Raw genomic sequence first — 13,874 nt, 5'->3', positions numbered from 1 at the left:
AACCCTACGAAGGTCCTTATCCTGTCGTCCAACGTGCGGACAAAACCTTTGTCGTCAACGTCAAAGGCCGTGACGTAACGGTATCAGTCGATCGACTCAAACCGGCCTACGTCATTGCAGAACCACCAGCCACTTCAAGAAACGAAGACATCCCTGCAAGCGTTGAAATGCCACCACAGCTGCCCTCCAGCGAGCCGACCATTACCAACTAAACAACTAGGGCTGGAAGGCGAGTTCGTTTCCCAGATCGCCTACAGGCAGGTTTCCCGTAACGTTCTGTTACTAGCAGGGGGGTACTGTGGCGANTAATTTGTTCGAAAAGTAACTTATTTAAAAGACAGTTAACGTCGGTTTTATTTTCAAAGAATGAAATAAATCTTTCCGACTGTTTAATAAAATAGGCTAGGTTTTTGGAACCACCTGAATATTCAGGAATCATATCCTTAGCTAAATTTAATTCTAATTGTGAGGGCTGAGCCATTTTAATATTTTGTTTAACTGAAGTAAATGTAGTATTACTTAAACCAAGTAGTTTTCGTTTCAATGCCCCTAAAGTTTCTAAATCAGAATCGCTATCTGAACTTGTAGAATTGATAGGAGTTCTATCTCTATACATTTAACGTACGTATTAAAGGGATACAATGGAATTACTTAAAAAGGAATGCAAAGACTTACAGGCTAGCTGATAAAAACATCCTTGTGGTCTCCTCCAACAGGCGGGGTCGATGTCCAAGTTTGTCTATCAAATTCGGCAGGGGAAATCCTCTCGATTGAAGATGATTCTTGTAACAACAGGCACAAGCAACGCTATGATCACTATTGATATTCACGTAACACTTTATGCTCGACGTTTTCGTATCCGCAACAAAGAGTTGAAACTCACGACTTTCCGAATTATTCGCTATGAATTATTCTGTAGTTAAAGTCTCTGCGGATCCTGTTCGCAGCGCCAATTATCTTTTCAATTGATGAAAAGTTATTTTTAAAAACAATTATTTTATTAAGTAACTACAAAAGCTTAAAAGTGAAGCAGGCGACTTCTCTAATCGAGAGACTAATAAGAAGTGAACAATTTCATTATTACATATTAGAAAGATGCAACACTAATACCAAAAAATGCATAATCAGTAAAATACGTTCTCACGGTAATATCTCACACTCGTTGTTTGTATATTGGTTCAAGGACATAACTCCTCCCTCCTTAGTGATAGAATCGTCCTCGATTCTCATATTACGACAACGGTGAATTCTGACCTTCGATGACGTCTTCTTTGGCTACTGATTTATTTTTTATAGAGCAACATAATTTGTACTTTGCAATTATGAAAAATATTATAATAGTTAAAATAACAAACAATACAGATATTGAAATGTGCGTTAAATGGACAACTGGATGGACTTTACAATTCGGCAGTAATTGAACAGCCTCATTTTTTAACTCTTGAATATCATTTAAATGTCTTTGTTTTAAAAAGACCGTTTTACTTATTTTTAAATCCAATTGTTCCATTTTAGGAATTTCTACACTAAAGTTAACAAACGTATTTTCAAATATTTGGTTTGCAATAATAATTTTACATTCATCACCAGAGCGTATAATAACACTGTTACGAACGTTAAAATGTTTAAATTTGCTTCCACACATCTCGGTTACCGTAATTTCATTTTTACTCACTCTAGCACAACATTATTATCTAATTGTGTGTATAACGTATAATTATTAATCACTTGACCAAAGGTACACAAACTTAAATTACTTAAACAACACCCGTCATTCACATGTTTGTTTCGGCACAACACTATATTTTTGATAGTTGGGCATTTTTCGTTGGTCCAAATATTTTGAGGTCCAGCTAGTTAATATTTCGCTGGGGGTAGTGGCGTTTGGTCGTTTGCATTAGGGATAGGATATATTTTATGGTACGTATATGGCAAAGGATTTAGAATAGGAATGTATAATACGTACGTGATTGTATCTCCCACAAATAAAAAATTTAGAAAATTCAATTATTTCGAATAAATAGTCAGAATTAATCGTAATTAATTCATCGTTCTTGTAAATCTCTGTTAAATGATTAGTTATCTCTAAAAGCTCTGATGTTGTCAAAAGTTCCAAGTTTGTAATTTCATTGAATGCTAAGGAGATGGTTCTTTCTGATACAAATAGGAAATTTAATAGTTTTTGACTTAAGTATATATTATACTCGATGGCTGCTTGAATGTTTATATTATTTTTGATTTTATCTAGGTGATAAAGAGAAGTATCGAGACTCGTTTGTATTACTTTCAAATCATTGGCATATCTGTTGGTTAGATGTTTTCCTGGTTTTTATAGAGAGAATCTAAATTTTTGTTAATTTCAGCTAAATCGTTGCTATCAGAGTTTCCGGTGATATATTTAATAGCTGTACCTAGGAAATGAATTAACCCTCTCTTTGTTCTGCGCTTTAGTTTCCTAATCTGACTTTTAATTAGATAGCAATTATCCTTTAGACTCAACATTAATTTTTGTTTTGACCCTCCACCTGTTACGACATCTATAACTGCTACATTTTCTATAAGTGCTGCATAACTTAATTCTACACGAGTAATATTAAAATAAAAATAGAACTTATGATAGTGTGACAAAAGTTTGGCAGATCCTAGCCCTTCCAAATAATAACCTGGGGAATTAATCTGGTCTATGACTAGGCCCTGGTTGGGGATCGTCAAGATGAGGATCCTGTAAAGAAGGAAATTTTTTCTTAAAAGGTCTTAAAGCTCTGATATGCGCGTTAGTTGGTCGCTTAGAAATTTTTCCTTCAATCTTTTTGTTATCTACTTTTTCTACTTCTAGCTTCTGAAATTTTGGAGTATCCTTTCTTGCCCTAGATTTTCCTGTATATAAACTACAGGTTCATTAACTTCTACTGTTTGTCTTCTATTTTGATTAACCTTTTCTAGCTGTTTATTTCCTTTGTCTAATTGCCTATGATATACTTGTTCGAAAAATGGAATAATTTCTTTTCTCCTGTTTTCATTATATTGTTGATAAACTGTTTTATCTAAATCAACCTCGTATAAATGCAAATTATCGTAAGGTCCATACAAAAGATCAAACGGAGTATAACCAGTAGAGGTATGTATTGATTGATTATAAATTAAAATTGCGCTAATCATTAAATTTTGTGGGGTTTCATAGGGATTTTCCAAAGATAATGTTCTGATCTTTTCTAAGATGGTAGAATGGAAGCGTTCAATGGGTGAATTTGAAGTACTATTGTCAACTGTAGTAATATGTAATTCGATTTTTAAAACCGAGCAATATTCTTTTAAAATATAGTTTGTGAATTCATTACCTGAATCTGCAACAATTTTTCGGGGATGGTTGTGGTGTGAAAAGTAATGTCTCAATTTATTCATTATGGTAATACAAGTTACATCGGGTACATAATAAGCCTGGGCATATTTTGTAAACAAATCGATTATGATAAGAAATTTATTAGAGTTAGATTGGAAAATGTCGATGTGAATAATTTCAAACGGACGTTTAGTTAACAAAGATCCTGAAAACGCAATTTTCTGGGGCTGCCTTTCATATTTTGCTTGTGGGCAAGTCTCACATTCGTTTATTATTTTGTTTATACGTTCTTTCATTTTTGACCAATAAAATTGTCTTTTCAGATGTTTGTATGTCTCTTCGATTCCGTTGTAATTTAATCGATGATAGTTATTAATAATTTCGTGTTGTTTGGGAGCTAATCGTCCGCGATCAATATCAGGCACTCTCACTACAACACTAGTACCGATTTCAGCCGGTGTAAATTTTGAATTGGACAATGCTAACATTTTTTCCGCTAGTTTTTTCAAATTATTTTTTGCATTGTTTTGTTCAGTGCGAATAGATCTTTTCCTGTCACAAATGTTGCAAACAGTTGCTTGTCCAAGGGTTTGGACCCTTCGCTTGTTGACTTTCCACAAATCACATGCACAAAGTTGTCACATTCTGAACATTTGTGTGCTCCTGAAGATTCTTTTTCGCAGATTATGCAGTACACTTTACTTGAGTCTTCGACGTTCTCCTTGTTCTCATCGCAATCCCCAACGTCGTCCAGCGACTGCAGTTCTGTATTAATAATATCTCCCTTTTCAGAAAGTTAAACAAGAAGCGGAGTTTCTAATACTCACTGATCATATTTCAGGGCAAGAAGATACGTTAGATCCCTAAATTTTAAGAATAGAGAATTGGTTTCTATATCCCAAAAGATGTGAGTGAGGTTCTCTGGCAGTGGCCCTTCTTCACTTGCTCAAAGTTAGTAGTGAAAACTGAGAAGACCAGGAGAATAATAATAACAAAATAAATAAATTCATTTACAGGTGCTACAATTAGTTTACAACTAAGGTATATTTTGTTGGAATTATTAGTTTCACTACTGGTGAGGCCAACATGAATCCAGCTATTTTTGATGAATCTCAAACTACCCAGTTGACAGCTGTTGTAGTTAATCAATGTATGAATTCAAATTTGGATAAACAACCAGAACAGGATGCAATTCAATGCAATGCAACCCATAAGCAACACACAAAATTTGAAAGACAGACCACCTGAAGAAAATAATGATTCCATACACATGGAAAATGAACAAGAATACGATAAATTGAAAAGTGTTTTTTTAGAAAATTGATCAAACATGAAGGCATGGACCTAACTATTAGGCCAATGATTCCCAAATTACAAGGGAACGGGATTAAAGTTCTGACAACTGTTAAAATTTTAAACTTACTAATACAAAGTATGTTACAGAATATATCAGAACCCAGTCTAGAAAATATTGTTGACATGATCTATGCCGGGGAATTAACATCAACAAGCATATTGAACAAACCAAATTCATATAAGAAATCTCAAGAAAAACGGGCATGGGAAAAGCGCTTAGAAAATAAAATTAATACATTAAGAAAGAAAATAGCTCAAGCAACACAATAAATATTGGGAAACATAAGTGAAAAGAAACGAAGATAATTAAACCCAACCAACAGAAGTACTGATGAAGTTAAAGAAGAAATAGACACAATGAAACAAAAATTACAGGCAAAAGCTAAGAGACTAAGACGATATCGAAAATCTAATTAACGGAAAACTGATAACAGGATGTTTAACACAAATGAAAAACTTTTTTGAAGATCTCTTGAATGTCAAAAGGTTGTAATCAAGGATGGCCCAAGAATTGAAGCTATTACTGAATTTTGGTCAAATATATGGTCAAAACCTATAGAGCACAACAAGAACGCAAATTGGATTTACGAGGAAGAAGAGCGAGTAAGAAGTGTAATTCCAATGCCTGAAATAGACATTACGCTAGATGATGTCAAAGAAGCAATCCGAAAAATTCCTAATTGGAAAACACCAGGATGTGATAAATTACAAAATTTTTGGATTAAAACTTTTACAGTTACACAAATATATCTTACTAATATTTTCAACTCATACATGAGGGATCCACAAATGACCCCACTTTTTTTGGCAGGCGGCATAACTTATCTTAAACCTAAAGATAATGAAACCACAAACCCAGCTAAATACCGTCCAATCACCTGCTTACCAACAATATATAAACTGCTTACATCTATAATCACAAGAAGATATATACACATATATTTCAAAATAAAATAATAACCGAGGAACAAAAGGAGTGATACAAAGGAGGTAGAGGTTCTAAAGAACAGTTAGTGATAGACTCAGAAGTACACACACAATGTAGACGGCGAAATAGAAATTAATATTATGCCTATATTGACTATCAAAAAGCCTATGATAGTGTTCCACACTCTTGGTTACTTCATGTAAAACAAATACACAACTAGGTTAAACAAAATACTTAAAACACTTCTGTCAGGTAGAAACAAAGTTAAAGCTATTAACACATATGCCATATCGGTACTCACTTACTCCTTCGGGATAATTCGTTGGTCTGATACTGATTTATACTCTCTTAATAGTCTAACTAGAACTAAGTGCAACAAATACAACATGCACCACAAACACTCTGCTATTGAAAGGTTTACAATCAAAAGACAGTTAGGAGGAAGAGGAATAATTGATATTAAAAATCTACATTATAAACAGATTATTAATTTACTGTCATATTTTAGAGTAAGAAGTGCTGATAGTTCATTACATAATTCAATCTGTGTCATTTCAACCTCTGGTACATCACTAAATCTTAGTGATGTAGATTTTAATCCTGAGGACAAAATTATGAAAGAAAACTTAAAAATTGAAATGTGGAAATCAAAAGTGCTTCATGAAAAATACCCGAACCAACAACAGCAGGAACATGTAGATAAAGCAGCTTCTAATATGTGGTTAAAAAAAGGAAACATATTCTCAGAAACTGAGGGATTTATGACAGCGATTCAGGACAAAATAATAAAAACAAAAAACTATGTAAAATATATTATTAAAAATCCCACAATTTCATCAGACGCATACTGAGCATGTAACACATCTCGCGAAACAATTGGCCAAACGGGGGGTTGCTCATTTTTAGCTAGCCGACAATACCTCGACAGGCATAATAATGTTGCTAAACAGATACACTCGCTGTTAGCCAAAAAGTTTTAACTATAGCCGTACTATAAATACAAACCACAAAATGTATTATAAAACCACTTTGCCCAGCTTTATTGGGAGAGAGACGTAATTACAGATAAAATAGTTAATCATAACAGACCTGATATCACACTGACCATCAAAGAAACTAAAACGACCTACCTAATAGATGTTGCTGTACCAAACACTGAAAATCTTAAACAAAAACATATTGAGAAAATTCAAAAATATATTCCTTTAGCAGATGAAATAAAAGGCATGTGGAACCAGAACAGTTCGAATTATTCCAATAATAATATCATCAACAGGCGTTATACCTAAAACATTACACGCTAGCCTAGCCGAGTTGAAACTGCATAAGTTTTCGTACCTACATAAGTCTACAGAAATCCGTAATCCTTGATACATGCGGAATACTGCGCAGATTTCTTAACAGTACTGACATATCCCCCTTTTCAGAAAACACAACAGGTTAAATAAGAAGCGGAGTTTTTAATACTCACTGATCATATTTTAGGGCAAGAAGATACGTTAGCTCCCTAAATTTTAAGAAAAAGAAATTGGTTTCTATATCCCAAAAGATGTGAGTGAGGTTCTTTGGCATTAGCCCGTCTTCACTTGCTCAAAGTTACCAGTGCAAACTGAGAAGACCAGGAGAATAATAACGATAATAAATTATCCCTTTTGATAAAAAATAAAGACCATTGATTTACCATTGTTATTATTGATATTTTTCAACAATTCTTCAAGCTCTTCCTCAGTTTCGATGTTTGAATAAACATTTTCAGTCAAAGGAGAGTCGGCAAGTCTAGCTATTTGCGGGCTTCCAAACATAGCTTCGTAAGGACTCATTTTGATTCCAACGTGGAGGGCACGATTTTTTTTACTTTGAATAAAGCGCAACCCCTCAGACCAATTTTTTGGTCTATTGTCAGCCATCCAAGATACCAGCATCTCACGTACATCTTGATTTAATCTTTCCACAAACCCTTGACTTTGGGAATGTCTTGGTTTTCCATGAACAAGTTTCATTCCAGGCCATAGTTCAGTCATGTTTTTTATAATTTTGTTGGAAAATTCTCGGTCATTATCACTCTGGAGGGTAAATGGCGCCCCAAATATGCAAAAAATGTCAACAAGGTAATAAACAACTTCCTCAGCTGTTTTGGTCTTCAGTGGACGTAGAAGTGTGAATTTAGTCAGGTGGTCTTGGTAATTCATGATGAAGCGGAAAGGGCCATCTGGTTCCGACTGCATATCTATAAGATAGATGGCAACGACAATTCATGTAATTGGAAAGAATAGGACGAACAACTTATCCTTTTTTGGGATCTTTTTTTTCAATTGACATTGTTCACAGGTTGACAGGAACAGATCAATGACTTCTCTGGTAATGTTGCAGTACTTCTTTTTCAATTCACTTTCCATAACTACAACAAACAAATTTTTACATGAAATTATAAATCCCGTATCACATTACAGCTTCAGATTTTAATTTTACTACTACTTTTGCTGTTTTTGCTTATATTATTTTCTCACCTCTTGTTCTCTTATGACCAACATCAATATGAGCTTTTTTCAGTGCATCGTACAACTCATCGTATCTGCAATAATATATGATCGGTGCACTGGCAACCAATCGTTTCTGAATTAATTTTTCTGTCTCGTTCATCTTCACAATGTCAAAACGTTTAAGTCGTCTGTAGTCCTTTGAAGTTAAAGACTCCTGATTTTTGCGCGCATTTTATGCATGCTTAAGTTCTCGTACAAGCAATTCGTACCTTTCCTCAGACAGCAACATAGATCTATCGTCACAACTATCAATAATTGGTTTTACTTTATCATAAAAAATTTCTTTCGCTGATTTATCGGATATTTTAATGAAAGTGAAACTTTTCAAACGACTTTAGTAAGTTGTTTAGTCAATGACAGACTGACCTTCTCGCTACACTGACGAGAACTGTACTGATTTTTCATAAAGTCAAGTTAGTTATTATATACTCAAAATCAATACCTCCCCTAGGGATTATTAGATATAATTGTAATGGAACCCTTCCCGAAAAGTTAATTTCTAAACCTCCTTTATGATCACATAATTCATTGTCATATAGTGTCATCGGTACGTGCATTGTTATAAAATCGCCGAAAAGATCATACAAATTACAAAGGATCATAAATGTACTGTACTGGAATGATTATAAAGGAAAGTTGTACATTTTTAGTACCTTCAGTTTATAATAATAGCTAATAACAGTACACCTGTTGTTTAGATAAGTTGACAAATTCTTAAAATTACAAAAAGTTATTAAAATTTCATCCCTTCATATATTATATGCTCGGCAATATAAGTGTTCAGTGTAACTTTCTTCCTAGAATTGAAAAACAATTATAAGAAATTTAATATTGTTGAAATGATTCGGCGAGAAAAACCGAACCCATGTTTGGTATCCAATTATAGTTGTCAATAATTGAATTGTTTCCTAAAAACTGAAAAATGGATTGAAACTCATTTGTTTTATAAGTACAATATAAATCTCATTGTACGCAGGTAGAAAGCGGCAAATAATACAAGTCGAACATTAAGAACGCGTTGTGAGCGTTCAACAATTGACAAAACGCGTTCTGGCTGTTTAACAGTTACCAGAACGCGGTGCGAGCCTTTGAAAAGAGCCAAAACGCGTTCTCTGCGTTCGAAGGCAGCCAGAACGCGATGTGGCCGTTTTTTCCGGCTACTGAACGTTTTCGGTCTTCGGGCCTAACATATCGTCTTTTTCATTCCCTTGTCTAATATATATTTCGTAGGTATATTTTTGAAATGGCCGCGTAAGTTTCAAAACACGGATGAAAACCAAAAATTAATCGGTGTAGAAATTCATTAACCGGTTTTTCAGAAATTGGTACTGAACAAATAGTGTCTTCGGCCGCAGTATGCTGCGTTTCTCCTCCATCGTTTTTCAAGATTTCGTCTAAATCGGTCGGATCTAAAACATCTTCGATATCGACATTGGGTAAAATTTAGAGTAGATCGGTATCATCTGTCGCGATTTCCCGCATGTTAAGTTCCACTCTGGATAAAGCATCAACGTTAGAATTTTCTCTACCTTTTTTGTACTTGACCTCATAGTCGAATTCTTCTAATTTTAACTTCCACTTCACAAGACGTGAATGGGGTTCCTTGAGTTTGAAAATCCAACGTAAAAGTTCATGATCGGTTTCAGTTATAAATTTTTTTCCATAAATATAGGGCCGAAAATGTTTTGTCGTGTCTATTATTGCCAAAAGTTCTCGCTCAATAGTCGAGTAGTTACGCTCAGCTGAATTGAGTGTCCGGAAATAGTAAAGTATTGATTTGTCGTTTTGGGATAAACTGACGTCAGTGGTAACTGTAAATTGTTCTGTGAAGTCAGGCTATTGAAGTATAGGAGCGTTGGTTAGAAGTTCTTTACACTTATGAAATGATTCGATATAGTTCGGATTATTAACATCTATGACAGTTCCCTTTTTTAAACAATTGGTAAACGGCTGGACAATTTTGGCAAAATTTTTGATAAAGCGTCGATAGTAACCTAGTAGTCCTAAAAAGCTTTTAATTTCCTTGTTTGTTTTCGGCAATGGGTAGCGTTGGACGGCCTTAATTTTTTCCGGGTTCGGTTTTATACCTTGAGGTGTAACAACATGACCCAAGAATGCAACCTCCTTCCTCAAAAATTCCGATTTATTAAGTTGAACCTTTAAATTGAACTGTTTTGATTTTTCAAAAATCAATTTTATGTGAATGAGATGGTCCTGCAGAAATTATGACTATGTCATCCATGTACGCATAACAGAATTTATAGAGGTATTCTTTAAAAATGTTGTCCATAACTCTTTGGAACGTCGAAGTTGCATTTTTGAGGCCAAAAGGCATTCTTAAGTATTCATAGTGTCCGTTGTTCACACTAAACGCGGTTTTCTCAATCGATTTCTCTTCTACTTCAACCTGATGGAAACCTTGTGCCAAATCCAATGTACTAAAATAAACACATCTGCCTAAATTAACCAAAATTTCTTCAATTCTTGGAAGAGGGTATTTATCCTCGATCGTTCTATCATTCAACTTACGGTAGTCTATAACTAACCTACATTGTTTTCTACCTGACGCGTCCAGCTTCTTCGGAACGATCCAAACCGGTGACGAGTACGGCGAAATAGATGGCCGAATAATTTTGTTGTCCAATAACTTCTGCCGATTCCCTATAAAGTTCATAAAACTAACTTGCTGTCTATTATTAGTAGTCTTTACCACATTCACAGGGTATACGGTAAACTCCTGGTGTTAGTAGTGGATCTAGAGGGTCCTTTGCTGATCGTAGATCATTTTGAATCTTGAATTTAGAACGCCGGGATTCTACAATCTAGAAGGGAAGGGAAGCTCTAGAAATTGAACAACATCGTAACAACATAAACAGAGATGATGGCTTACATATCAGCAAAGCTTGGAAACCGACATTGAAAAAATAAACAATGTGCTACCAACCGAAGAGGACCGAATCAACATAAAAATAACATGGACGCAGTGAACCATAAAACAACTTACCGTAACGACTCCATTTTAAGAAGGGTAACCCGTTCTCAAACTGCATCAGTTACGACTCAGCACCTGCCCAGTCACTACTGAAGTTGCCGTCAGCAAAGAACGGCGAAACGTCTGGAAAGGCAAGATTCCACGGACCATGGCCAAAAACCCCAGAAGAAAACACAGCATCAATAGACGTCGGCCGTGAAAGCCCAAGAACTACTTAAACCAAGTGTTTTCGTTTCAATGCCCCAAAAGTTTTTAAATCAGAATCGCTATCTGAATTGATAGTAATTCTATCTTTATACATTTAACGTACGTATTAAAGGGATACAATGGAATTACATAAAAAGGACTGCAAAGACTTACAGGCTAGCTGATAAAAGCATCCTTGTAGTCTCCTCCAACAGGCGGGGTCGATATCCAAGTTTTCTATCAAATTCGGCAGGGGAAATCCTCTCGACTGAAGATTATCCTTGTAATAACAGGCACAAGCAACGCTATGATCACTGTTGATATTCACGTAACACTTTATGCCCGACGATTTTCGTATCTGCAACAAAGAGTTGACTTTCCGAATTAGGCCAATTAATGAAACCTTATTTTTTAAAAGCAATTATTTTATTAAGTAACTACAAAAGCTTAAAATTGAAGCAGGCGACTTCTCTAATCTAGAGACTAATAAGAAGTAACAATTTTATTATTACATATTAGAAAGATGCAACATTAATCCTAAAAATTCTTAATCAGTAAAATACGTTCTCACGGTAACATCTCACGCTCGTCGGTTGTACATTGGTTCAAGGACATAACTAAGATGGTTTCGTTTAAAGGCAATACTGTTAAATTTAGGTCAAATCGAAATAAGTTATAGGATATACATTATGCTGTATACTACTCAGAGAGACCAATTGAAACTATACTTAACCAGTACGGTGGTGACAAAGCTGAAGCCATCTTTTCAAATGGCATTATACAGGGAGTGACTAAAATAAGTGCGGAATTTAGAGTCGCATGGGAAATACAGCAGTGTGACTAATTGACAAAAAAATTAGATGAAATAAAGTTACAATCTGAAGCCGTTCCAGAGATGATTTAAGATCTTGGGTATAGTACAACTAAATCTTTGACTACAAATTGCGATAAGGACTGAGCAGCTACACAGGATTGGAATATAAACTAAACAGTGCCGCTTGTTCAACGCCTAAAGTAAACATAAACAACAAACGACACATTATCGCTTACTTATCGACGAGCTATTGATTCCGAGAATGGCAGTAAATACACACATACGTATACTACAAAAATTGTTCGACATTAGAACCACGGCCCGCACATGATTAACATAGTGCAATAGCGTTTGACATACGCGCTATTTTATACAATCCCATACAAAGAAGTCCTGCGGGGTTATATCAAGACTACCAAGGATGCGTTTGTCTGTGCGATTTAGCACTACTTCCAAATACGTTTTTCTTGAAAACGGTGAAATTCCGACCTCAAGCATTTAAATAATTTCCTTGCTTTATAGTGGCGTATCACCTTCTGCAAGCTCCACACTTAAATAAAAATATGTATTTTAAAGAATAAAGATAAACATACAATAAAATTTAACAACATAACTAACTTGCTTTATACCTTTATGAAAATTTGCTACAGCTGGCAGTGTTGTTTTTAGTACAAACTTATTACCTCTACTCGGTTAAGTCATGTGACGAACAACCCTATTTGGTAAATAAAACTAATTTGAAATTGTTTAAAAACGTTTAATAGACTCGTGGATTAAATGGATCACTTTGAAATTTAAATGTTGTGAGGATGAACTATAGAAAATAATACACGCATTTATACGTTTATAATTTATGTGACGCTGTCTTTATTTTATTAGTTATAATAGGAATTCCTGTGTTCAGGGTAGTTTCTGAGGGTTAATTATGTTCCATTTCCAAAACTGAAAATAAAGTATTAATCAAACCAACAACTACAAAGATCAAAGCAAGTGTAATTCTCTTTATGCAACGTAAAGCAATGACAAATGACCTGCTAGCGTGTTAAATACAACATGTACAGCTAGATATTTACAATGCACAAACGTATGTACAAGAAGTAGGAGTTACTAAAGTTTGTTAACCACCACAACAGGAATTAGCAGCGTGCAAATGTCATACAGACTATTAAATGTTGTATGATCGAAATTAAACAAACATTTTATTTCAATTTCTACATAAAAATGTGTCAAATATACACGTGTAGTTGCTGAAATACATACAACACGTCTTTACTACGTTCATGGCAGATTTAAGTTTATCATTGACACCCAGCCTTCGTCATATTTCAATTTTTGTAGATGTTTTGTGCACTTCTAGTTACTATTCACCTTCAGATTTTAGAAAGGTCAAGTATGTTATCCCCTATTACTTAATGCTGTAGTTTGTCTTTTTGTGGATACTCTGATTTTTTTTTTTTTAATAAAATATGAATTGATGAAGCTAACGTACAATGACATAAAATGTATCCATTCCTAACCTTAAGTTACCGTATTTTATGACATAATGAGACTCTGTCAACGGCATCATAGTCAGATATTATTCTTGTTACTGACTGTTCTCTTCGACGGTTTTAATGCTATCTAGGGGGGATCATTGGATGTGTAGGAAATGGTCTGAAAATAGTGACTACACACTTAGAAATGGTTCAACTAGTGGAGAGTAGCGTGTAGTACAGTCA

The 13,874-nt window shown here is 34.7% G+C and overlaps 1 protein-coding gene across 1 annotated transcript; it reads right to left on the bottom strand.

Annotated features, from left to right (window-relative positions):
* Positions 1–216: 216 nt before the first annotated feature.
* On the bottom strand, positions 217–7,813 carry LOC112904618 (SCAN domain-containing protein 3-like). Its single transcript, XM_025975097.1, has 4 exons — positions 7,306–7,813; positions 3,937–4,105; positions 3,627–3,892; positions 217–251 (listed from the first exon to the last, which is right to left on the bottom strand). Exons 1-4 carry the CDS (start codon positions 7,811–7,813, stop codon positions 217–219), a joined length of 978 nt encoding a protein of 325 aa, XP_025830882.1.
* Between the last annotated feature and the right edge of the window lie 6,061 nt (positions 7,814–13,874).

The sequence above is a fragment of the Agrilus planipennis genome, unplaced genomic scaffold, assembly GCF_000699045.2.
Source record: "Agrilus planipennis isolate EAB-ADULT unplaced genomic scaffold, Apla_2.0 scaffold264, whole genome shotgun sequence".
Taxonomy (NCBI): Eukaryota; Metazoa; Arthropoda; class Insecta; order Coleoptera; family Buprestidae; genus Agrilus; species Agrilus planipennis.
This window is presented reverse-complemented; position numbering and strand designations above follow the sequence as displayed.